Consider the following 26,638-nt stretch of genomic DNA (forward strand, 5'->3'; position numbering starts at 1 on the left):
ATTTTTTTTTTTAAAAAAGACAAATTGACTGTATGTACTTAGGTTGCTCTGACGGCGATCGGAACATTGAAAGCGGTGAATGTAAATTCAAAAAATTAATATACGCGAATCTTTTGAAAAAAAAAACCGTTTATTACAGCTAAAAAAGATTTTTTTTTTGCAATGTGGGGATCTGAAAAGAGGCCACAATACCTTTAAAACAGATTCGGGTAAGTGGGTGAGGCTTTCAGAAAAGCTGGAAAAAATGAGGAAATGTGAATATTTAAACATAGGCAGGATGGTGAATGTTACACAGTGTGTAAAATGGCCACTTAAAACAGCCAATGACAGATCATAAGCCCTGTAAATGCCTAAATTTTTATATTTCATTCTCGAAAATGTTTTCCCTCTCTGTTGCAACAAATTTTTATATTCCACGTTTTCTATACTGATTTGAAGCTAAAACTTTACCTATAAATCATCAATATAAACTGCGAATTGTGAAAAAAAACGTCTCACACGATGACAAAACTAATAATGTTTATCTTTTCATTGTTTACAGAACAGACAGGCATCGGAATCCGTGCCCCCTACGAAGCCAGCAAAGTCGAACCTCCATTACCCGAGTGATAAAGCAGAACACCGGCTCCACAGGGCGAGAAACTCCGTATTCGAGCCCCGCCCCGGCCCGACATACAGCGACATCCACAGCAGCGTCAACTCCGACTGCTACAGACAGGAAACAGGAAACGTCCGTCCCGTCAGTTCGCCCGGCCGAGTTGTCGACCCGCAAACACCCCGCCATCTCGTGCACTCGCCCGCCGGCTGTCCGCGAGCCCCGGTCCGGTACATCGGCGCCAAGACCGACAGCCGCTTCGACTACTCGAGCGGCGCGCAGCAGCGGAAGCTGGTGCGCAGAGAAACGGTCATAGCCAGCTGGAAGTATCTTAAGAACGAGAGAGAAAAGGCGCTGGGCGCGAAGGAGCCGAGAAAGATCTCCCGGAGCCACAGCGAAAGGCAAAATGGCGGTCTAAGAAAGTTCTCTTCTAAAAGAAAAAGCGTCATTTACACTTACGATCCGGTGCGCAAGGTCTTGAACAAAGCCTACACGTACGACTCTGATTCGGAATCGTCGGACGAATCCCTCAAAAACCACGCTGCTTCAACGCGGTCTTCATCGAGTATTTCTCTGGACACCGAGGATCAAAAATACGGGTGCCAACGCTCATCTTCGTTTACAAAAATAAAGACGCTTTTCATGAGAGTCTTTAATAATAAATCGCTGTAAAACGTACTAAACACATTTTAGCGTAGTTTATTTGTAGTTTCTTAATTCTAATTTTAATTATTTTTCCCGCGTAAATGATTCCGAGATATTTTTCCTCTTCGCATGTGATACCCTTTAGTGATATAATATTATTTTAAATTATAATAATTTACATTTTGTATGTAACATTCGCAAAATACGAGTATGTTAATCAACTGTCTCGCGTCTAGGAGCGATTTGTGATTGTTTGACTGCTGAAATGCATCCGCATTCTAAATTTAAATAGCGTTATTCAAAGCCGCCAAGATTCCCTCCAAATCGAAGAAGATGAAGAGCGGAGAGAGGGTCCCGGAGGTGAGCAAGGAGAAGGAGCGCAGCGACGGAAGCACCAAGAAGAAGCGGGACGGGGACGGCAGGGAGAGGAGCAGAGAGTCCGGGAAGGACCGGGACACGGAGCAGACTAAGGAGAGGTCCAAGGAGAGAGACAAGGAAGATCAGAGTAAGGAACGGTCGAAGGAGAGAGAGAAAGACGGTCTTCACCTTGGCAACAATGTGAGGCAGTTGGAGATCGGCAGAAGTCAGTCGCCAGCGCTAGCCGAACTCAGAACGGAATCCCTGCCCATCACACAATTATATCAGGTAAGATTTCTTCTATTATTTTGTTTATTTTTGTTTATGCATTTTTACTTTTCATATATTAATCACAATTGAATCCAGGGCCTCAATTATGAACTTTATCTTCATATGTACACATCGAGACGGTATACTTAACTTCTGTACTATCTGTATCTTCCTCGGTATGTTCTACCTACAGCTCGACATCATATGATCGAAACGAACCAATGAATGACCGCAAAAATTAGTCCGCGTTTCTTACTTCATTAACATTTCCAATAGTTCTCATTTATATTTCAAATAGGCTTCTGTGATAGAAAGTGCCCACTTCAAACCGATTATAAACTCCAATAAATCCCAATTCAAGCAAAAAATGCTCGCTTGAACATAATTTTTAAATGAATTTTGACACTTGCCAAGACGATTTGCTTAATAATCGTCTGCATTTATCTACCGAGCGACTACAAAGCCGGCTCCTTTAACGTCCCGATACGTACACTCCGGAAGATATTAAAACAGACGGAAAAATATAATAACTAATAATGTTTTTATTGTGGCAACTTTCTTACACCTAGATACTCTTATATGTTAATAGGGTAGAATCTAGCGACATTATTTTTTGCATCTAGCCACTTGTTCGGAAACTGACAGTTATGTCAGAATTTAATTCGACTTTAAAATTGACTTATTTCTCTCTTATATTTTGAATAGGCTTTTAAGAAAAAAAGTGCCAACCTCAAAATGATTAAAAATTTAAGTAAATCGTAATTAAAGGAAAAATTGCTCGGCGGAACATGATTTTTGACACTTTTAATGCGTAGATAAACGTATCGAGGGTTTCTAGACCCGTTGGTATAAACCGATATACTTACATTACAACTTGATGGTGGGGGAATCTGAAACAGGGGGAAAACATTTTTGGGAAGGGAATATGGAAGTCTAGGCATTTACAGGGCTTATGACCTGTCATTAGCTGGTTTTAGTGGCCACTTTACACACTGTGTAACATTCACCATTCTGCCCATGTTTGAACATCCACATTTCCTCAACTCTTCCATCTGTTGACTTTTGGGAGGAAATCCAGCCAGTCTGCAAGCATTTGGACATACTCAAACATTGTTGAATAATTATTTTATTTGAAAGTTACTAATAGGTTGAAATTATCTCATTTGGTTAAAAAGTTACGATGTTTTAGAAATCGGACTATCACAAAATCTTCTTTTATGAACATTTCGTTAAATGTGACTCCCGTGGTTTTATACTTTAGGGTAGATTTAATGTTTTCTTGTTTTCGTTCTAGGAACCAGCATCTTCAACATCTTCCAAACATAGCAGCGAAAGGAGTCATCACTCCAAGAGCCATTCCCGGGACTTGGGCAATGCCCCATCTCCACAGTCTGACCAGCAGCCACCGAGCAGATCGTAAGTACCATTATTATTATTTTTATATTTTGTCTATGCCAAGCGGACGAACGTAGTTCTGTTTGTGAAATAAAAGCAAAGTCTCGGACGAGCGTTTTCCACTCAATTACTACTCTCGGGTAGCTAATGGTTGTAGACAGAGCTGGCAGTCTCCTAAGGACATGACAGATGCGAGACCTTGAACTGATAGATGACTTTGTGTACCTCGGCTCGCTTATCTCCAACAACGGCAGTTGCAGACCTGAGATTGGTCGCAGGATTCAAATAGCCAAACAAGCAATGAACCGTTCGGAGAAGATTTGGCGAGATCGAGGTATATCAATAAACACAAAAAAGCGGTTGAAGGAAGCCCTGGTATTCTCCGTTTTCCTATATGGGGCTGAAACGTGGACAATGCGTGCATACGAGAGGAAGAGGATCGATGCATTCGAGATATGGTGTTGGAGAAGCTGCGTGTGCCTCGGACAGCCAGAAGGACGAATGCATCGATACTGGAAGAGCTGCATATTACAACTCGTCCATCAGTGGTGTGTTTGAGAAGGATACTGTCTTTCTTTGGACATATTGCCAGACGTGAGCCAGACAAACTAGAAAAGGCAATAATGTTGGCCGAGTTGAAGGTAGGAGAAGCCTATAGATGGACTGACCAAATAAAGGTGGCTACGGGGCTAAAATTTGATGAGTCGGTTCGTCGGGCTGAGGACAGACTGGAGTGGAACAGACTAATCTGAAGTGTTCACGGTGATCTCGATCCTCAGCATTGAGGGACCGACTTGGAAGAAGAAGATTTCTTTTGGGTAAAACTCCTGATAAAAAATCAAGTGGAAATATGTCCATTTCGTTGTGTATTCGTTGGCGTGTTCGCCTACTATGTTTGGGCTCCCGGGCTTGATTTCTGGAAGGATCGACATTAAATATTTGTTTATAAGGTGGTTCTTTCAATGATTGCTCTCATCGTAAATTTATTACTGCGTAAATTTTTTTTTTCCCGGTGATGGGTAGCTAGTACACATTGCGCGCCAGAGGTATAGTCCTTAAAATGTAACATGATTAAAATGACAGTTGTCAGAAAAAGTGACGACATTACTTTGTAATAACGTCAAAGGAGTTATTTATATTGACACACGAAAAATCATTCGTATCTGGCGTGTTAATTTATTTTTTCAACATAATGTTTGACACATAAATCAACATTAATATATAAAATCAGATTTTAAACTAAAAAAAAACTCAAAAAAGCCTAATTATCAACGACGTTCTTACAAGGTTACATCATTTTGCAAAAACGTTTGAGATTGGACAAATTGATCGAATAAAAATATAATTCATTTAATGTTGTTCATGTATAAATGTCTTATTTTTTGGTGAATAATTGTGTTAAGCGTTTTTATATCAATTTTCGGAAACAGAGTTTCATGATTGCATGAAAAAACGGATAAAATCGATTTGATCAGTGATCAGTAATTTCCCATCACTAATGACATTAGTTTGAAAGCTGTCATTTTAATCAAGCTATATTTTAAGGACTACAGTTTTTTTCCTTTAAAAATAAAATTATCTAAAAACTGTAAAATTCGAAGTATTAAATCAGTGTGTATTTATCGATCACACGACTTACGTAAATTTAATGGGCATATTTTTCACGTTATATTATGCAAATAGTTCATAAAACATGCGACCTTCGTTTTCTAATCAGCGGGCCGAACCAGCCTCCGTTATTCATAAATCTCTATCAAAATTATTTCATGATTACGTTCCATAAGAGCGTCTATCCATAAACAGGTGCAAACTTCATTTCTAATGAAGATTTTTAAGGAAATAAGGTCGCGGAATCACGTAGGTGCTCATTGCGTTATAACATTTACATAGTTAATTATTCAAAACGTGAAAAACATCATTTTCTTGGATATCAAATGGAGTTTATTTTCAAATGGATCGGTATACTTTTTACAAAATTTTAAAACACAGTGTCATTCAAAATTGTGGACTCAATTTCGCACTGGCGTATCGTCGTATTTCCCTGAGCCCAGGCGGATGAAGAATACAGCTATGTATGTAAAATAGAACTATAGTCAACAATATTTTGAGTTTGTCCAAATTTTTGTAAACAAGGACTGTATTCAACTCCCTGGGGCGCTGAATCTTATGGTCGTGGTTGACGCTCGGGTAAATGTCTCTATTTACGTGTGTAACCACTACCGTTCTCAATATATACTGTTGAATAATATTCAGTTCTCTGAATTCTTTGAAGGGCAAGTCACTTGGATAACGAAATGTTTTTTTTTTTATTACTAGGATTAAAGATTTCTGTGCAATTGCTACAGGTTCAAGGGCGTTTTGGTTGTATTATTTATTACTTTAACTAATAAAATTTAAACTCTAAAAAACATATTTTATCAATTACTAGCGACCCGACAGCCGTTGTCCTGCCCAAACGTTGGCTAGCCTGCTATTGGCGTAGAAAAATACTTTTCATTGATAAGTAGGTACCTAGGTACTTGTTTGTGATTAAATTCCAAAACTAAAAATTGTTAATATTCAAATATTGAATGTAAGTATATAGGTACCTAGCTTGTTTATAGTTGAATTCCAAAACATAAAATATTCTATTTTTTTCAAATATGGCATTCTTTTTGCAAACGTCAAACTCCGGTCTTCTCACTAACAGAGGGGTGTACTTATGTAGGAAAACGATTTATAAAAATGTGTTGAATTTAATATTATTTTAGTAATAAAAATCCAGTAAATAGAAATAGATGGGTTGAATTTATAAGTAATTTAATGAAAGGATCTGATTGAGATCCACAATAAACGAATGCTGTTTGTAAACATTAAACAAAAAACTTTTTTAATACACAAAAAAACAACATATTTCCATTTTTTTGTAAATGCATTCTCCTCGAATGCAACCCTGGTAGATCGATGAATAAAACATTTATGCTCCTTACTTCTTTTTTACATATTATATCGAAGATTTTAATATCTACGAACACGCACAGCGCAAAGATCTATATTTCTCTGAAAACCGCACGTAAATCGCTTAAGCCGTTTAGGAGAAGTTCAGTGACATCACACGTACAGAGGAATTATAAATATAAAGATATACTATTTATTATTTTAGTTTGTTTTATAGTTACTTATCCGATTTTTCTCTACCTAAATCCAGTAACCATTTTATTACAAATTTATTTAATTGAATTCCGGTCATGGTTTTTCAATGTTCGGGTGACATATATATAATATTTTGGGGCCCAGAAACCTGAAATTTCTTTGCCCGAATTCAGAGTTTGCAGTAAACCCCATGACCCATCCTTTAGTTTGGCTTCTGGTAGTGTGGGAGTGGTCCTTTTGGGATTTGGTAGAATAATTTGCTTTCACAAACATAATTATTCTAGATATATATAATTGCATTATATCTAATATATCAAATTCCTCGAACAACTTGACATTTGACTTATATTAATTGATATTTTAAAATTTTACACGTTTTTTCTCCATTCCATTTTTTTTCAGGATTTTTACCTGAAATTATCCATCAGCGGAAAACACGCATCTTGAATTCTGATTCTATTTTTTCACATACAGAACCGTGTTCTTCGTTGTTGGTTGAGTTAGTTGAGAAATAAGTCTAACATTTTGAAATACCCTGTACGCCGCCTAGCTGTGAATTAAAAAAAAACTTTCTACGAAATTACTCACTCTTAGTCATCATAAAAAAAAAGGGATTTAGTGGTGTGTTTTTCAATTTTTCGATAAAACTATTGGCAAATTAGTATGTGATTGGTTGAACACTCGGCTACATCTTTTTCTATCTTAATTTCATTAAATTTCACATTTAAAATGATTATTTGCATAAGGTAAACAGTTCATTGTACTATTGATATTAAAGGGTTACCTTTCTTTTTTTTCCTTCAGCGTCCGTATTTAAAAAATCTTTGATTATTGAGTACATGAAAATAACATTTTTAAATGTATAAATTGCATGTATTTATTTGATATGTAATATATTTTCTTTACTAACTTTGTATGCTATGTGGAAATCTGTTATTAGTTCTGAGTTTAAACACTATATCTGTTTGTTTACTAAAAATATGTATGTAGAACTGTTGATTTCCCAAATAAAATAAATTAAAATAAATTTATAGCTTAATTTTAAGATGTATTTTTCTAAAGTGTAATTATATTTCCATGTAAATAAATAATATATGTACGTACGTAAAAATAAACAGCAAAAAAAATTGTTGATTTTCTAGAATTGAAGAAATATTGATGCACAAACATAGGCTAAATAGTGAACGACATATATAATTTTCTTTATTTTAGATTCCACAACCCTAGTTTCCATTCTATTGTTTGCATATTTTCATATTAGCAAGGAAATAATTTTGATTTAAAACCAACTGGAGTACAGCTATTAACATAAAATTAGCATACCTACAGCTATAAGTGCCACTAATAAATAACATTGCAGACCTCGGCATGTCATTTAAAATTAGGTTATTTCTTTATTCATATTTTTACCTTAAATAGCCACGTAAAGTATAATTAAGTCGCTTGTCATTATCGATACGTTTATATTTAAAATGTCAAAAGAAAAACACCTTTCGGTGAATGTTACATTATATAGTAATTTATGCAAAATATATTTTTTATATTTAAGGTTGTAGTCGGGTAAAACGCACGAAAAATGAGGAAATCGTACGATTTTGCCATTTTAAAACGAATGTTTTTTAAACATCGCGCCATGGAATTAAGACTAGTCCAGAAGGAGCGTAGAATCATATTTGAATACATCGGACTGTGTCCAATAATTCCCCCAATATGCCCCACTTTCGCCGCGCGCATTCGCGATGTCGCCGCGTAATGTTGCACGACGGGAAAAAAAATAACCATATCACAAATGTGAGGTAAAAAAAAGTAATCTGTTAATTTCTCTACACTGTTATTGTTCACGCGGAAATATTAATTGACACAACAGAGTAGATAAGTAAAGGGTCATTTAATAAGAGTAATTGAATTAATGAACTTTGAACTTAAAATATAAAACAAATTTTATTTTACATAAAACAAATATTTTTATATCATGTTAAATAATATTTGATGTCTTGAAGATAATGTCAGTCAAATGTCCACCACAGAGTTGTTTAATCTTGCCCCCACTTAAACACACTTTCGCCGCGCGCATACTTGAAGTCACCGGGTAATATTGCCAGATCGCGAAGAATATAACCATAACACAAATGTAAGGTAAAAAAAAAGCAATTTGTTAATTTCTCTAAATTTTTATTGTAAACACGGAAATATTGATTGACACAACAGAGTGGATAAGTGAAGGGTTATTTAATAAGAGTAATTGAATTCATGAACTTTTAACTTAAAATATAAAGTTTTAAAGATAATGTCATTCAAATGTCCCCCACGGCGTTGTTTAATCCGAGGTCTAATTTTCATTAGATCAGCAAAGTAGGGTAAAAAAATTTACTACCCTGGCAACACTAACGAAATGTTCATTTTGTTTCTTCGACAATCTGACAGATGGAAAAATAATTCAATTTTTAAGTAATGTATTTGTTACACACGCTTTCATTTGCTAATTACACATGAGATGTGATTGCATCCTGTTTCTTTAAGATCCTTGCGGTATTTCTACACTTTAAAAGGACACAACACGGCATAGTTGAATTCAAATCAGGAGTTGCGTACTGAGCGACGTCTACAAAGAAACTAATGGGTCAAAACGTAAACCTACTCATTTATGAGTAGTTGAGTCGCCTTCTGTTTGATGTGCGTATGCGGTTTCTGGACTATTCTTAATTCTATGGGTATTTCTATTAAAAAATATACTACTAAAACATAATTACTTTTCGACTGACAGATTACGTCATTTCAAATTTAGACTTAATTTTGGCATGTCTATTCTAGCCGGTAGGGACTGGGTAGCAGTGGCGAGCGGTGAGTTTTTAAATTGGTAAGCTATGAAAATTCTTATAAAATGTCCATAGCGGTGGTATGGCATATAAAAAGCAAGTCTATTTTATATTTAATAAATATTTCCTAACAAATGGCTCCAGCGGCTAATAGTTTCAGTTAAAATATTTTCTAATGTAGCACAAACATTTAATTTCAAAAATACAATTTAAAAAAACATTATTGCAAAAAAAATTGGAACCCCCTATGGACTCGAACCCCCGCCTGCGTCATTAGAAAGCAACGACCCATCCGCGCAGCTATTTCGTGTTATGAGCCAAGTGTCGAAAAAGTAATTAATAAACTGGATAATTCATTAGCGTACCGGTGCATCTTTGGTTAAGTCAGACTATTATAACTTGTCTCGAAATAAAACACTATTTCTTAATAAATGAGATAAAAACCAAATAATTTAAAAGTATTCCTTACCGAGTACGATAGTTCACCAAACAAAACATAAATTACGTTATAAGAATCATTGTTTCATCGACCTTTAAATCACATTATTATTCACAAAACGACATAAATTATACATTTTATAATTCTTCATAAATATTTATTCTTAACACTATACACTAGTAACGTTTTTATCATAACCCTAACTAAATTTTAAAAGTTTAAATGGATACTGAAGAATAACCTACAATATTCAACTGTCATCGTATGCACAAAAACGAATTACAATAAAAAAACAATTCAGTTTTTTTAAAAACCCACTAAAGGATTTATACTATATTATGGATTAAAATATCAAAATATTTATTTATTTTAAAGCAAATTTACTTTCAAACCACCGAAACATAAGTATGATCAATTACTTACTTATTATTGTAACTTCCGTGTTAAGACATACAAAATATATTCGTTATCTCTTTCTAACACATAACGAGTGCGTATATTTTCACCTCCCTTAGACTGTCGTAAGTCAAATTGATGTATTTTAAAGAATACTAGCCCTTATGAAAATGTATTGAAAGACTAAATTTGCATTAATGAAAGCTGCAAGATTTTACTGTAATCGCAAGTGTAATTTTTCGAACGAGATTCTAAAGTTTTAGGTTAAAGACGTATTTGAATTAGTGATTTTAAAGTGAGCAGAGTAATCTCGTGTAATCCAATAGTAATAATTTTGGCCAATAGAGGCGCAACTGGTCGCTGTATGGAATAAAGGAATATTATATAATTTACTTACCCAAGAAAAGTAATATATTTTTTTGGTGATGTGTTTTTTCCTAATAATACTACAGTATTATAAAACATTACTTACGATGTCAAAAAAATATGGTAGCTGCATGTCATCTATTATAAGGAGCATTCGCCCCTGCTGGGTAGGCATGAAGGTAATAAAAACCTCAATAAGATATTGTACAAGCAGAATTATCTTCTTTAAAAAAAAGGAGAATATAATTCCATAAAAAAAGGTTTCAACTAAAGTATTACCGAAGGCATAATTTTACGTAGAAATGAAGGAAAATGTCACAAGAATTTACGTATTTACGAGAATCGAGATACCAAAGTTTAGTCTAAATTTTAAATGGCGTAATTTGCCGCTCGAAAAGTAATTATATTTTCATCATCATCATCATTCCCTTTCCGCACCTAATGGTGCATAGGGCACTGCATTGGCACACCAATCGCAGCACATCTTGATCATGTTTGTAACATGAAGGTAAGATGATCAGTCTCACGCTTCGGGTACCAGTCCAGGGACTATTAAATATTTTTAGTGTAAAAACACACTTTTTGATAAATATTTTATATAAACCATGTCGGGAATCGAACCCGAGACCTCTGCATGGTAGGCAAACGCGCTGAACATTACACCACGAGGCCGACAATTTTAGTTATATAAAAATTATAAGTACATTTTTTAGTAGAAATGAAAGTACATTTTTTAGTAGAAACCTTTGAAAATTATTGTTTTTATCTCTTTTAAGTTTTAATTTTTTTATTATTGCGCAATTTTTAAAAACGTGCATATGATTTCCGAATTTTCGTGCGTTTTACCCGACTACAGCCTTAATGAGGTACGGTGTTTTTTCTTATTTTTTTTTATTTGTCAGATCACTGATATGACAACTAAACTAAGCCAAATTAAAAAAAAATAAAAATATGCTTCGTATTATCAGCGCTACGGTAGGCAGAAACACCCCCCCCCCCCCACAATCTTCTTCTTCTTTTTCTGTCTTCTTTTTCTCCTCCAATTTTTTAAAAATCTTTTTCGTTACGAACTTACTATTTTGATGCAAAGCAAGTTTCAAATGCATCATTACACCTATTATTTTTATTTCTGATAAATAAATATTTAAAACCTCCCAATTTTCCAGCATGGAAGACTCACCGCAGAAGCAACTCCTAGGAAACCTCGCATCATTGACTGAATACAGTGGTATCCTCAATTCTCCATCTGGCTTCCACAGCGCTAATGTCTCCTACGCCCTCTCCAGCGATGAGTTCAGCTCGCCCCAGCCTGGCTACAGAGGTAACATTCTACTAAAATTAGTAAAAATTTTACCGGACACGAGAAGTTATCTATATAGGTTTAAATTGAGGAATGATGACTATTGTCCATGCGATGATATTTTTTTAAAGAGTATCGAACATCTGTTATATCAGTGCCCATTTTTCAGTTTACAACGCCATAATCTTGAAGCAGAATGCAGAAAAGATGGAATATCCTTAACTGATATTCACATTGTCGTTAAAAGTAGTTAACACGCGCCATTGTTTTACCAAAATCAGTGATCAAACATCCCATTTCCAAGATAAACAATAACTATTTTTTTCGAGTACCTTAGCCTTGTACATGATGCGTAAGGGTACTAAATACAGAGGTCCAAATATATTTTTAAAAAAAAAAACATTTCTACTAATTATTAATAAAAAATGAATAACTACGGATTGGAAAACTCCTTGAATAAGTAGGAATAGGTCGTTGAGGGTTGGAGCTCCTACCCCAGTTAGAGATTGACAGAGAAGACACGAGGTTGCTGTTTAATGCGTATTTATTACATGGCGAATAAGATACAGCACTTGGTTGTGTAGCGCGAGCGTAGCGGCGATGATGGATTGAAGAGACTGCATTTGAACTACATGCTGGAATTGTGTGACGTCGCCGAGCTGGACTGACCGACTGAACTGAACTTGTTGGGCTAACTGACTGGCGTTGCCATGCCCTGAGGTCTCTTTATTGGTGACGTTTCTTTGTAGTTCATTTCTTCATGGTAGGGACAATGTGAATGTACTGCAGAACGATGCCCCAGATTTCATGCGCAATACTGATAGAGTTGCATTAAATGTGATATTGGATTCTATAGAAAATGATGGCATTGCTTTCTTTGGTCATCGCAGTATTTCAGGTGAAACGTTTCAGCATGTTTGTCATCCATTATGGACTATGAACCGTACAAATATATAACTTTTTTATGCCAAAACAAACACCGCTGAGAGGGTCGTGTGTGTGAGACCCAAATGGCATTTACTCAATGTACCGATAAGTTGAATCCAGGTTGTGTTTTTTAAATCTTATATTTCCTCTGATGTATGGGAGCGAAGTATGGACTTGGAAAAACAAGGATGAAAGTAGGCTGAATGCTGTCGAAATGCGATCTCTCAGGCAAATGTGTGGTAAAACTATGTACGATAGATACACAAATGTTGAGATCCGTACATTATGTAAGGCTGAGACAAGCATTATTGACAAAATCAAGAAAAGAGCTCTGTGGTGGTTTGGACATGTAGAGCGAATGGACAGCGAAAAAACGACTAAGAATATTTACAATGCGAATGTTGACGGATGCAGAAATAGAGGAAGACCCCGAAAGACATGGCATGACCAAATCCAACAAATACTTGAAGATGGACACGTCAAAAGTCGGAATAATCGGCGCGCGGGCATGAGAAGATGCATGAATGTAGAGGTAGCGAGGTCTGTATGCAAAGATAACGGCGTGATGGTTTGTTGTTGTTATATTGCCTTTAGCTCTATTTCTGCTGATTTGTGTTTTGGTCCATTGGACAAAAACAAACTGAAGCAACAATATGTGTAAGAGTTTGCGAAGAGTGGATTTATGTGAGACGGTTTCGACTCGGGATTTACACATCACAGGACATTTCCTTCACCAGCACAATTTTCACTGTTTTCCCTTTTTTTTTTTTCAACTAACAACATAGAAATATTCTCCATCGTATGAAAGAATCAATTCAACATTTGACCCGTGTGCATGTTTTCTCATTGAAAAAATCGCAAGATGCCATCAATGAGTATTGAATTGCTTAGAAACTGCAACAAAAATTTTGAAAAAGTGCTTCATACTAGATTTGTCAAATTTATTAACAAGAATGTAGGTTTCGATCCATACCAACATGCTTTTCAGAAAAATAGTAATATGACAGCAAATTTAGTTGACGCTATGAATTACATAAATGATGAATTAGATAAAGGTAAATTTGTGATTCCAATTTTTATTGACTTATGCCTTTGACACTGTCGATAATGACACTCTATTATGCTCGCTATTAAGATTAGGTTTCAGGGTAAATTCCTTAAAGCTAACATAAAGGGAAGAAAGGCAATGACAAAGAATCTTAATTATATGAGTGAAGGAATTCCTATAACTATAGGAGTCTCTCAGGAGTCAATATTAGGCCCCCTATTGTATTTATTGTATATTGACAACTTTAAACCTTTAAATGTATCGAGGAGGTATTTCGTATAATATACAGATGATATTCTATTCATGTATAGTGGTGATAATGAAACCTAACTGTAAAACGACATCAATGAGGATCTGAATAAATTTATATACTGGTTAGAAAATAACTCATTAACAATAAATACAAATATGACCAAATATTAAAGCAAATGAACAAACGCCCCATAAAACTTAACCTAATAATTAAAGATGAGCAAATTAAACACACGGCAAATGTAAAGTACTTGGGTTTGAAAGTTTGTGACAAATTAGGTTGGACAAAACATATCAAAGCAGTTATAAAAAAACTGGGTCCAATTATTTGAATACTGAGAAGAACGGAAGTCTTTGATAAAAGTACAAAATTAATGATATACAATGCTTTCATACTTCCGCACTTTGTATATGGATCAATAATATGGTCGCAATGGCGGCCTCCGTGGTGTAGTGGTCAAGACGCTTGACTCACGCACGGAAGGTTCCGGGTTCGGTTCCCGGTGAGAACACAAAAATTAAAAATGTGATTTTTCTCAAGCCTGGGTGCTCTGTGATGTAATTCACCACCTAATTGCCTCCTGGCCTGTTGTGGTGCCAAAAAAAAAAAATTTTAACAAATGCAAGAATCAATACAAAGAACAATGAATAAGGCACTTAAAGTAACATTTAATTTTAATAAATATACTAGAACCACAGATTTATATAGAATAACAAAAATGCTCTATTTAGATTAATTCATTTACACAGAAAAGGTAAAGATGATATTTAAGATGAAAAATAAAAAATAAAGACAAACATTAAATTAAATTTTATCAGCAATATACATAAAATAAATACAAGAGCATCAAATAATTTAACTTGTGAAAAACTAGGTCTACTAATGAATAACATGACTCGCCTACAGTCTGTATTGAATGCCGCAGCGAGACTTATTTTTGGAATCTCTAAGTTCAGTCATATCACTCCACTACTTCGGGAATTACACTGGCTATGTTTTCCACAGAGGGTGGAATACAAACTCTATTGGCTTATGTATAAGTAGCTGCACAACTCTGCTCCAGAATATCTAAGGGAACTCTGCATTCCAGATGAACTAGCTGACAGATGTCTTACGCTCAGATGAGCTACATCTACGTCGAAAGGAAAAGTTATTACACCTCTAATCAAACAGCACACTAAATTTGGCGAACACGCATTTGCAGTCGCAGGCCCTACGGCATGGAATGCTCTCCCAGCAGAGATCCGAAACTGTGAGAGTGAAGTGATGTTTCGGAAGAAACTTAAAACCCACTTGTTCTCATAATCATTTGAATAAATTCTTAGCATGTGGTGACAAAGTACATTATTTTTCTTAAATTAAAAAGCTAAATTAAATTTATATCTTTATATAATCACTTTGTAAAGCGCCCTTGAGGTATTATTTTTATTTTCTTTTATTCAGGAAACATACAGTACAGTTACAAAGTTTAATATTTTACACAATTAGACTTAATTCTAATGGACCAGTGAAGTTTCCATATTAAAAAGCAATTATATGTAAGGTTAATTATGAAAGTATAAAAAAGAGAAGGAAAAAGAAAACATAAATGAAAGTTGTTTAAAAATTAAAATTTAAGTGAAAAAAATATATTTTAAGGTTTGTAGTTTGTAGTGAGTATTTACAAATGGAAATAATATTAAAAATGAAGAAAATTTGTAAGAGTAATTAAAAATTAAGAATGGAAATAAAGAATGAAAAACATGCTCAGATGTAAAAATAAAATAAAATAGTAATAACATTTTTTTTAAAAAAGGAAAAACATAAACACTTATTTATTTTAAGGGATTCAAAGAAACGATGAGAAGAATCTTTAAGTGAAATATAAGACAGTAAATTTAAATTTAGGTCAATTTAAAAAACATCTTCAAAATTAAAATTACGAAAATGGTGCTATATAAGTTATACATAATAATAATAACCTAGGACTAACAGAAAAAGAAACAGTTTTGTGTGTACAGCAATAAATTTCTTCAATTCACTTTCTAATGACTTAAATAATACACAAAACATATACGTACTTAAAAATCACCTAAATAAAACAGTTCTTACAGCCCGTGTGACGAGTGATATGTGATGTATTTTATCGACTTTTTATTGAAACTATTGTGTCATAATGTATTATATCCCCTCATACCAGCACTTTTGCTGATTGGGAATATTTCTCACAAATAAAATAATAATATGTAATGTAATGTAATATGTAAATTTAAAAACGATGTATTTTGTCATAAATAAATAAATCTAATCTAAGATAGAGTGAGTATTGGAGTTACAATGCGCATTGGACGAGGAAATGATGACGATTATTTTGTTTCCTTCAGTGGAGGATATTGCAGAACAGCCCGAGTATCTACCCCACCCGGTATTAATGTCTTCGTTCCCCCCTCGCGGACAGTTCCTATCAGATAGTGACCAATCTGTATTCTATTACCAAGGTGCGATATGTCGCTTGTTGCTTGGCCTGCTTATCACCCGCCCGAATAAATATCGAAATTGTGCGCGGCCGTAGTGACGAGCGTTTTGCGGCGCGGCGCGGGTGCAGTACGCGGCGCCTCGCAGCGCCCATGCGGTCACTCTGGACACGACACTTGTTACCATACATTTGAGTTCAGCACGCTCGACACTATGGCTAAGCTCTGACTGCTTCAAAGACTCAACTAACAAATATGCAACATTGTATCTATTGTTACGTGTATTTTTCCATTGTAATAACTTAACATTAACTATGAAATGTATGTTTAAATCTAATAGAGTTCCTAATATTGTAATATTTATTGCTGGGATAACTGCTTTCTAATTTTGAATTTTATTAAAATATTTATTTATTTATTTATTTATATACGGCATTTCTGCCATTTACATATATGTGGTATAAAGAGTGCTTAGAAATAAAAATATTAAAAATAAAAAAAATCGAGTATGAAATATTAATAAACTCGTACTGTACACATTATTAATTACTTGAAATACATACATATTTTAAAGAAATTATACAATAACAAAATACATTAATCAATCAAATTATAACTATTCCAACCCAATCTTCTGAAGATTATTTGCTCTTTTTGATAAAAATATGTTGGTCACTTAATTTTTTAAGTTAGGCAGAGATAAACTAAATATACCAAAATGTGATGCATATTCATTCCCGGTATTCTGTAATCTAACAATAGGTGAGTTATATTGAGCTACCGTTCGAGAATTTTGACAATAAAATATTGTAGATGTTCTGCTTAATCTAGGTGGTACATAGAATGAAATCAATTTCAGTAGATCAGGGGTAACAAACATTGGTTTTATTATTTTATATAAGGTCATAAGATCGGTCGATGTTCTTCGTTCTTGCAATTTAGTTAATTTAAGAGAGTCTAAAATTTTGTTATAATTTAATTGATTAGTGGAAAAACCCATCTTAAAATTAATATATCTAAGAAATTTATTCTGAATTCTCTCAATAGAATCTGAGAAAGTGATTTGATAAGGTGACCATATTGGAGAATTATAATCTAGTTGGCTTCTAACAAGAGATGTGTAAAGATATTTTAATGTGTTTATATTATTAAAATCTTTTTCGGTTCTAAGTACAAATCCTAATAATTTTACAGCTTTGTTAGATATTTTAATAATATATTTGAAAATGAATCTGATTCGATTAATTTGATAACAAATTACTATATTCGTACTTCAAACAAGTGTATTTATGTTTCAAAATCACTAAATATTAAAAAATTAACCATAACCTTGATCCACTTAAATAGCAGATTTGCACAGTGTGAAAATATATATTCATGTCATTAATTTTGTCTGTGGTGGATAAAAAATACAGTTCCTTGTGTGAAATAGAACTCCTCGACGAGTGTTTTCGACTCAATGGATGGTCTCCGGTAAAAAGAGTGGAAAAAAGTCTGCCACATATTGTATCGAGGTCCCGGGTCTAATTCCTAGTACAATGAAATATTTGTTTTTGAAATTATGTTTTTCTTGAAAAAATAGTTTTTCGCATTATCTCGCTTATTGTAATAACTCGTTGGTCAGAAAAGAAAAGATTGTTAATGTAGGGATACTAGTTTATTGTAAATAATACGTCTTATACCTAGGAAGGTCTGAATCTGAGTGCCTTGGAATAATTTACTTTCTGCTGATTGCTACATTGCAGGTGGCTCCGCATACTCCCACGTCACATGGCTAGCCTACTGCGACATTTAGCGTCAACGAGTGTCACTGCTTCACTACAATTATCTTACTTTCTATATCTGTATTCTCATTCTTCTAAAATGGTAGATTCACATAGACCTATTCTATTCGACCTGTGTAGATCTACTGTGACAAGTCCCCGTAAATTAGTTCTCGCCTTCCGAGCCCAGGTCTTTGAAGAGCCTGGCTACTGCGTAGAAGGCGAGTGTTCGTATGGACCTCACATCGTAATACTTTGATTTGCAAACCAAAACTCATTGCGTAATGGCTAAGACGTTTGCCCAACGCATAAGAGGTCTAGGTTCGATTCACAGTGTGACCGTAAATGTATAATGTAATTTTTCTCATGTCTGTCGTGTATTTCATCACTGTGTAAAAAATACAAAACTTGACGTATGTTCGATGTTTCTATTCCTCTCTCGCTAACAAGTCAGAATGCGTAATGAGTGAGATAGACCAATATTCAAAATTAAATGTACGCTTGTTTGATAAACCAATACTCGACATATGTTCGATGTTTCTATTCCTCTCAAACTTATCATTCACGGTGCTGATGAGGGAGATGGAACTAATGTTGTTATGTTCAAGATATAATGTACGTAACTTGATGTAAAAGTACTCGACTTATGTTTAATGTTTTTATTCCTCTCTCGCTCACAGGTCAGGGTGCCGACGAGGGAGACGGAGCGGGAAGCAGCGGGTCATCAAGAGCGGCAACAGCTATCGCCCACCTTAACAGTAAGGTGGCTAGGACCAAGGACCTCATACGTCTTGAGCAAACTATACGAGATGGTAATTTTTTTAAATATTGTCAATCCCAACCATAAATTCACCAATTGAAACATTTTTATTTACGTGTTTACTCCCAAGAAGCTTAAAAAATATATATATTTAAACACTTTATTTGCATATACAGTTTATATACATATGCATAAGGGCGAGCATATTGCTTCTAAGCAATTTCTTCCTACCTGTTCAATTTTAGAAAATCAGTGGTATATGAACATATTGTATCTATATTATAATGTTGTCTCTTCTCATTTCTTAAAAAATATGTAATAAGTATATTTTTTAAGAAATAAAAATTAACTAAATATCTACACCATACTATGAATATATCTGAACTTTGACTGTTTTTTTTTTCAATATATATTTTTATCCCCTTTTCCTCTTTCTTTCTCCTTTCAAACTCACTATCTGATTCCACATTCCTCATCATTTAATATGCATAACATAATGTATATTGTATCTATATTATAACATTGTCTTCTCTTATTTCTTTAAAAAAATGTATATGTAAATTTTTTAAGAAATAAAAATTGACTAAATATCTACACCATACTATGAATATATCTGAACTTTTGCTGTTTTTTTTTTTTTTTTTTTAATTAATGAGGTCATTTTTATTTTATGTATGTATCTTTTGATATATATTTATGGTTTTTTAAAACAAAATTTCGACCAACTCTTCTTTTGACCAGTCTTTTTTTTGGTTGGCTGGAACACATTGCTTTTAGCAATATGTCTGCCAAAGTACTTATTCTTTGTACTTGAAGTTTTAAACAAAATAAATTAAAAAGAGAGGCGGGAGTAAAGAATGAAAGAAAGAGTGAGGAGAAAGGAAAATCGGTACAAATTAGCAGTACATAAGCACATTTTTTTTTTACAAAACACACGGTTTACCCTGAAGATGGCTCCTGCAATGGTATCTGAAACGTCAGAACGAATCCAACATATGCGGGATCACTCAAAAAAGATAATAATAATAACAATAACAATCATGGTTTATTAACAAAAAATAACAATTTCTTTATCTACTACATTCACACTTAGGTAATAGATTTCTCCGGATTATGTCTAATCTCCCTAACTAGGTACAACCTGTTTTAAGGCAGACATTTTTATGGAAAATAAACAATAACATCACTACCTACTAGTTAATTTATTATACATTTTTACAATATTAATTTATACCATTTATTATTTAAGAATGTTTTTGAGTAAATTTTCCGATTTATCTCTGCCTAAACCCAGTATACACGACACCTCGCCGTGCATACAGTTGAACTGTAGATAGGGGTGATTCTGCAGCTGCTATTTGACCGGCTATCTCGGGTGAGGTAGCTTTCTTCAGGCTGAGTCTGCGGCGATGTTCTTCAAAGGGGCAGGCGGCGACATCGAAGGCGGAGAGGGCGTAGATTCAGTAAAACACGCAGTCTTGATTAATACACACTTTTATTTACACAAAACACGGGGGTTTTATTAACAAATTTGTACCGTGTCGCGGTCGGGCACGGTACGAGACAGCATACATAGGCCGCAAGGGAGAGCGAGAAAGGGTCGGACTTTCCCGGCTTATATCGTAGCGCGCTCTCCCATTGGCTGGACAATTTTATATTTTGTTTCTACTCTCATACTTATAAAGTCCGATAATTCCCTCGGGATGTGTTTCACATATGAAACGATTTGTAGGCCTCTTCCCCGTATCTTAATTTACGAACAGATGATACAGGAAAAGATCCTACATACGAATAAAAAGGGTGACACAAGTTTCAATGGGATTGGACAGGGTCTGATTCCCCGCCATCCGATACAAATATGTGGCTAGGGTCTCGATATTCTAACTTCTGCCCCTGCGAGTGACATAATTTACTGCCTTTTTTTAAGGGGCAGCTAGTTAGATTACATATTAAGACTCCTAGCCGAAAATAAGCATGAAAACCCGACATATAAATAATACTGGTATCTCGTCCGAGCGCCATCCGTCGCCCTGGCGGCCACTCAGGAAGCTTCAGTCGCGGCCGGGGGGTTCGACCGCCTCTCCGCGGTCATTTCAACGATTTTTCCCGTGCAGCTAGCACCCCGGACTGGGCGCCCGCAAAAGGGCCGCTCGGCTCGGTGTCGATGTTTAATGTTCGGCGCTTGTTCGCCGCGTCACAGGCCGCGTTATATGTCCCTTTGCTGCACGCGCGGCGATGTCCGATACACCCAGTAACCAATTGTTTACAAATTTATTTAATTGAATCCGGGTCATGGTTTTGCAATGTTCGGATACATGTTTACTATTGAAAGTTTGTTATTGATTCCAGATAATGTTAACGAGTACCTCAAATTGGCAGCAAACGCAGATAAGCAACAGTTACTGCGGATAAAGGCCGTGTTCGAGAAGAAAAACCAAAAGTCCGCACACTCCATCTCTCAACTGCAGAAGAAGCTGGACGGCTACCATAAAAGGATAAAGAATTGGGAGGTATGTTCCGCTCGTAACCAATGGGTAACCCTGATAATATCTGTGCCTTTAAGCTGAAATGCTGGCAGTCACATTTGGTAAATTGTTCAGGAGAGCGGTTTGAAGTTGTAAAACTGTTTTAAATGTATCTCTCGAAGTAAAAACACAATTTATTGATGTTTTTTATTTTTATTTATAGGCTTTTGATAATAGTATTTAGGAAAAAAACATTTATTGTGTGGACTATCAAATAACTATTGGACTTCAATTGATTTATTTGGTTTACAAACAATGAAAAAATAATACATAATACTCATAAATATTGAAACAATTTAAAAAAAGACACTACTTATATTTCATCAACTACATGTAAACACTAACTAAATACATCTTTATATAAAAATGAGCGAAAAAAAAAATTAAATTGTATTGAAATTACTGTAAAAATTTAAATAAAATTGCAAAAATTGTGCAAATTAATCATAAAATAAACGTGAATAAAATACATAATACACATAAATATTGAAACAATAAAAAAAAAGACACTACTTATTTGTCATCAATTACATGTAAACACTAACTAAATACATATTTATATAAAATGAGCAAAATAAATTATTAAATTGTGTTTAAATTACTGTAAAATTGAAATAAAATTGCAAAAAATGTACGAATTAATCATAAAATAAACATGAATAAAATACATATTTAAATAAAATTAACAATAAAAATTATCAAAATTAAATTATTTAAAAAAAATTATTCATTAATATAAAACTAATAAAAACAATTCATAAAATACTAATAAAAACAATAAACAAAATATGCATCGAAACAAAACCAGCAATGTTATCCATCAAAATTAATATGTCAATATAAAAACGCATTTGGTATACACTTCTTAAACCTAAAAATGTTTTTGTTCTAATCGCCCGGCCTGCGGCCTAATTCCTCCCCGGACTTTAGTATAACAAGTCACGTAGAATATTGAATGAATACCAGTGTATTTATACTACTTGCTTTAGGCAAAAACATTAAATTATGTGCCATTCATTAAAACATTACTTATTTATGAAAATAACAGGTAAATGTAAATTAAATGACATGATATTAATAGCAATAAAACAGTCATTGAAAGTAAACAGTTTGTGAAAAAAATCAAAGTAAAATAATGACATTAACGACGAAAGAAATGACATAATGGTTAAGTGTGGTTGATTATGACAATAAGACTTTAATCTTGCGCAAAACCCCTCACTGCGTCAGAGGTAGTTTGTTATAAAAATTGTGGAATTGATTCAGTATCCACTGCTTTAATACCAGCCAAGTATTATTACTGCACTACTGGTGTTTTAGAACGAGCTATTTCAGTAGTGGTATACCGGAGGACTCCGATGTTTTTAGCATTAATAGAATCTGAATGTATGAACAAAATGACATTCATAACTCAATTTTACAAAAAAATGTGACTTCCACCTTTCAGCTTTATGGTACAGATATAATTCTTAACAATGTTTTGAGTATGTCCAAACTTTCGCAGCTAAACTAGCTATTTAGGGGAATATGAACCAGCCGATGACGGGTTATAAGTCCTAGATTTCCATATAATCTTCTCAAAAATATTTTTCCTCTCTGTTGTAACAAATTTATATATGAAAAACGTGTTATTTTATTATATGTTAGTGGCTAAACGAGATGTTTTAAAAACCATATTTTCTTTTATGTTCAATTTTTAAAACATTATTTTTTAGACGCATGGATCCAGTACGGGGCAAGGTTCCCACAGGCAGCCCAGGGAGATGTTACGGGATATGGGACAAGGTTTAAAGTGAGTATCAAAAATTGTAAAAAAATTGTATGATTTTTTTATTCTGTTCCCTCCAAAACAGCCAGAATAGGGCCTTTTCACGTTTTATTATTATTTTAATTTTTTGCAAAGCAAAAATGGTAATGGTATTAATATATTTTTAATATTAATTAGATAAAAAAAACTAACTAAATGCCTTAGACATGTCGATTCCCTATTCATTTAATCACATTTTCTAAGTCAAAGCTTAAAATAGGAAAACAAAACGAATAATATATGTTCAAAAGTAGCACGGATGATGGAAATAGAGAAACACAAATATTATACGGGCTGTTAGGAGTGATAGCTTTATTCGAACAACAAGGTTCTATGTGTATCACTTGGAACCTTGTTGCCAGTAAATAGTATGTGCAACCCTGTTTTCTTGAATGATTTGAATCTACAGTCGTCAGTTGAAACCATGTTGCATTCCTATCAGCTTAGATATTATACAGACTTGAAATTTTCGTACATCGTAGAATGTTAAAAATGGAACCTTTTTGCATCAAAATGTAAAAAAAGTCAAAAAATGAAACATTAAAATCTCATTTTTACGTACCTCGGCTTTACGTTTTCCCACTTTTTACACCAAAATGTTCAGGACTTATTTTTCTTCATACATTCTCATACAAATATTCCCACCAATTTAAGTTTTTTACATTTTTTATCACCCCGGTTTTATGCTTAAAAATTTTGGAATTCATTTGATGTGTCAAAAAAGCCAAAATTATGTCGTTATAATGATGCCGCGGCCCGCGCGTCACCGCGTGTGCCACGCGAATGAAGAATAAAAACAGGTAAACAACTAATAAAGGATAAATTATTGTCTTAACCTAAATTCAAAGCGGGTGCAGTGTAATTGACTTTTTTCTTCGAGTGTCTTTTTTTAGGGTCAGTCTTAGTTTTCATTTGAACAAAAACTCATATTAACTTGTACAAATCATGATTCGCAGTTGACAAACGTTTAGAAACTATAAAGTTTTCATATCATTAAATTGCGATGTTTCAAACATGACAATAGAAATATTTAAAGTTACAAAACCGATTGTTCAAAAAGTGGAAACAATTTTGCTGCGATCTGTGTCAGTTGTTTTTAGTGATGCCAGAGAAAAAAAGTGATACAGAATAAATAAAATTTCCCAACATTTAGGGGAAAAATTATTTTATGCAAATTCAAAATTCTATTTTCGTTTTTTTTATTTACACATAAAATATGTTTAACACGCTGTTTTTAAATCAAATAAAAAGACAGATTAAATAATATTGTTTGAAAAAATATAAAAATATTTTTCGTGAAATCATTGAAAACAGGTAAAAAAGTATTGACAATATCCACTTATAACCAATTTTACAATTTTTCTGGAAGTATATGTGCACTATAGTGTAGCAAATCAATTTTATTTTTACTTAATTCCTATTTTTTCCATACATTTTTCATTTCCTCACTTTAGCGTTCTCCTCGGTTTTACATTTTTTTCTTGCTCTTTTTTTTTTCTATAAGCGTAAAAAGGGAAAGGGATTAGGGAGTGTTACACATAATGTTTGAAAATAATTCATATTTGAACATTTTCTTTCTAGAAATGTGGGTGGGAACATAAGAGATGGCATCACAGGCCTCGGAGGCACAGTAATGTCCAAACCTCGCGAATTCGCTCACCTCATCAAGAACAAGTTTGGATCTGCAGATAATATCAACCAAATGGCAGCTCGTAAGAAAATTATTTATTATTTTATCAGCATCAATGGTCTTTTAAGAACCGGACTTCTAAATGGAGGGTGACTAATGCTAAATCTCCACCTCCAAGCCCAAGTCCTTAAAATATCGGGCTTTAGGTAGGGGGCGAGCGCTCTCACATCCCCAGGCGTAACCAGTGGTACTCCGTAGAATATGATATGACTTATCACATTCACATTTTTTTAATTTTTTTTCAAAAATATTTACAAAATAGTCTTAAATTCAAGTCCTGCTGAGTTGCATACGTACAACTAGTCATCAGGTTCTTGTAAATTGATTAGATTATTCATACTTAACCTACATTAATAATAATTTTACTTGAAAAACATTACATATTACATTATCAAAAATTAAAAACTATCACTAATACAAAAAACTTTTTTCTATTAACCATAATTTGAGCAAACGTCTCACTCCTGTATTTAACTCAGTATTTTTAAAAATTGTTTAGTTACATGTTAAATATTTTAGGTATACTGTATTGCAGTGTCCTTTTGCCATATTTATTGCAATATCTAGGAACAGCTAGCCCTTCCATACTAGTAAACCTGGTGTTTTAATCATGTACCAACTTGTGTTTATACTCGGAGTGCGACGCATGCTGACAAATTAAGTTGTGCCAAAGTAGAGCCCTAACATATAATTTATGTACAGATTTATACATCAATGATATTGAAATATTGTGTCTCTGGCGGTAGAGAATATGTATAGGTGTTTCTTCATCTGCACTGTAAAATCTGCATCTATAAGTTTTAGAAATGTTCATTCTAGCAAGGTGTTAATTCAATTCGCAGTGCCATGTAAATTAACAAGAAAAATAAATACATTTTTACATTAGGGAAATATCACGATTTTTTTAATACATTTTTAAAGTAATAAAGGTCAATGAAATACTGTCCAGTAAAAAAAAAATTTTTTTGCTATTTATTAGTAGCATAAAAAATATTTTTAAATTAGTAATTTTGAATTCCCGCAAAAACCGTCATTCCATCGGCCACGCCCCTAATACATCTCAATTCATGTTTATTTGTTCCTGCACATTCAAATTCGTTTAGAACACTGGTCCGATATCAGCGGCGGCGGTAGGTTGTAATTTATCACTTGTGGATTTAATCCACATCAAAATACTATCCAATTTACTGGAAACGACACTTTCCAGCACTTCAATTCTCTTGGTGAGACCACGAATGATTTTGTCAGATTCAGACATGACATTAAAACGAAAGACAGCGCGTAACAAAAAAGGCGTGCACTCCGTGCAACGAACGATGACTCAATCAATTATATTATATTTTTAAAGTAATAAAGGTCAATGAAATACTGTCCAGTAAAAAAAAAATTTTTTTGCTATTTATTAGTAGCATAAAAAATATTTTTAAATTAGTAATTTTGAATTCCCGCAAAAACCGTCATTCCATCGGCCACGCCCCTAATACATCTCAATTCATGTTTATTTGTTCCTGCACATTCAAATTCGTTTAGAACACTGGTCCGATATCAGCGGCGGCGGTAGGTTGTAATTTATCACTTGTGGATTTAATCCACATCAAAATACTATCCAATTTACTGGAAACGACACTTTCCAGCACTTCAATTCTCTTGGTGAGACCACGAATGATTTTGTCAGATTCAGACATGACATTAAAACGAAAG

The 26,638-nt window shown here is 33.9% G+C and overlaps 2 protein-coding genes across 2 annotated transcripts in view; both read left to right on the top strand.

Annotated features, from left to right (window-relative positions):
* Nucleotides 1-541: 541 nt before the first annotated feature.
* LOC148273699 (uncharacterized) lies at nt 542-1,762 on the top strand (the record flags this gene model as incomplete). Its single annotated transcript, XM_088238337.1, has 1 exon — nt 542-1,762. A coding segment is annotated over one exon (726 nt), but the record flags the coding sequence as incomplete, so codon positions are not given.
* Nucleotides 1,574-26,638, top strand: part of LOC148273700 (transmembrane and coiled-coil domain protein 3-like) — a 42,776-nt gene continuing 17,711 nt past the window's right edge. Inside the window, exons 1-7 of the mRNA XM_088238336.1 lie at nt 1,574-1,885; nt 3,162-3,283; nt 11,578-11,732; nt 18,836-18,967; nt 21,265-21,425; nt 23,156-23,232; nt 24,829-24,959. Of these exons, the coding sequence (XP_088094462.1) occupies nt 1,574-1,885; nt 3,162-3,283; nt 11,578-11,732; nt 18,836-18,967; nt 21,265-21,425; nt 23,156-23,232; nt 24,829-24,959 (1,090 nt within the window). The remainder of the gene's footprint in view (nt 1,886-3,161; nt 3,284-11,577; nt 11,733-18,835; nt 18,968-21,264; nt 21,426-23,155; nt 23,233-24,828; nt 24,960-26,638) is intronic.

Source organism: Micrasema longulum, unplaced genomic scaffold (assembly GCF_059751315.1).
Source record: "Micrasema longulum isolate JH-2025_06_02 unplaced genomic scaffold, ASM5975131v1 h1tg001867l, whole genome shotgun sequence".
Lineage (NCBI taxonomy): Eukaryota > Metazoa > Arthropoda > Insecta > Trichoptera > Brachycentridae > Micrasema > Micrasema longulum.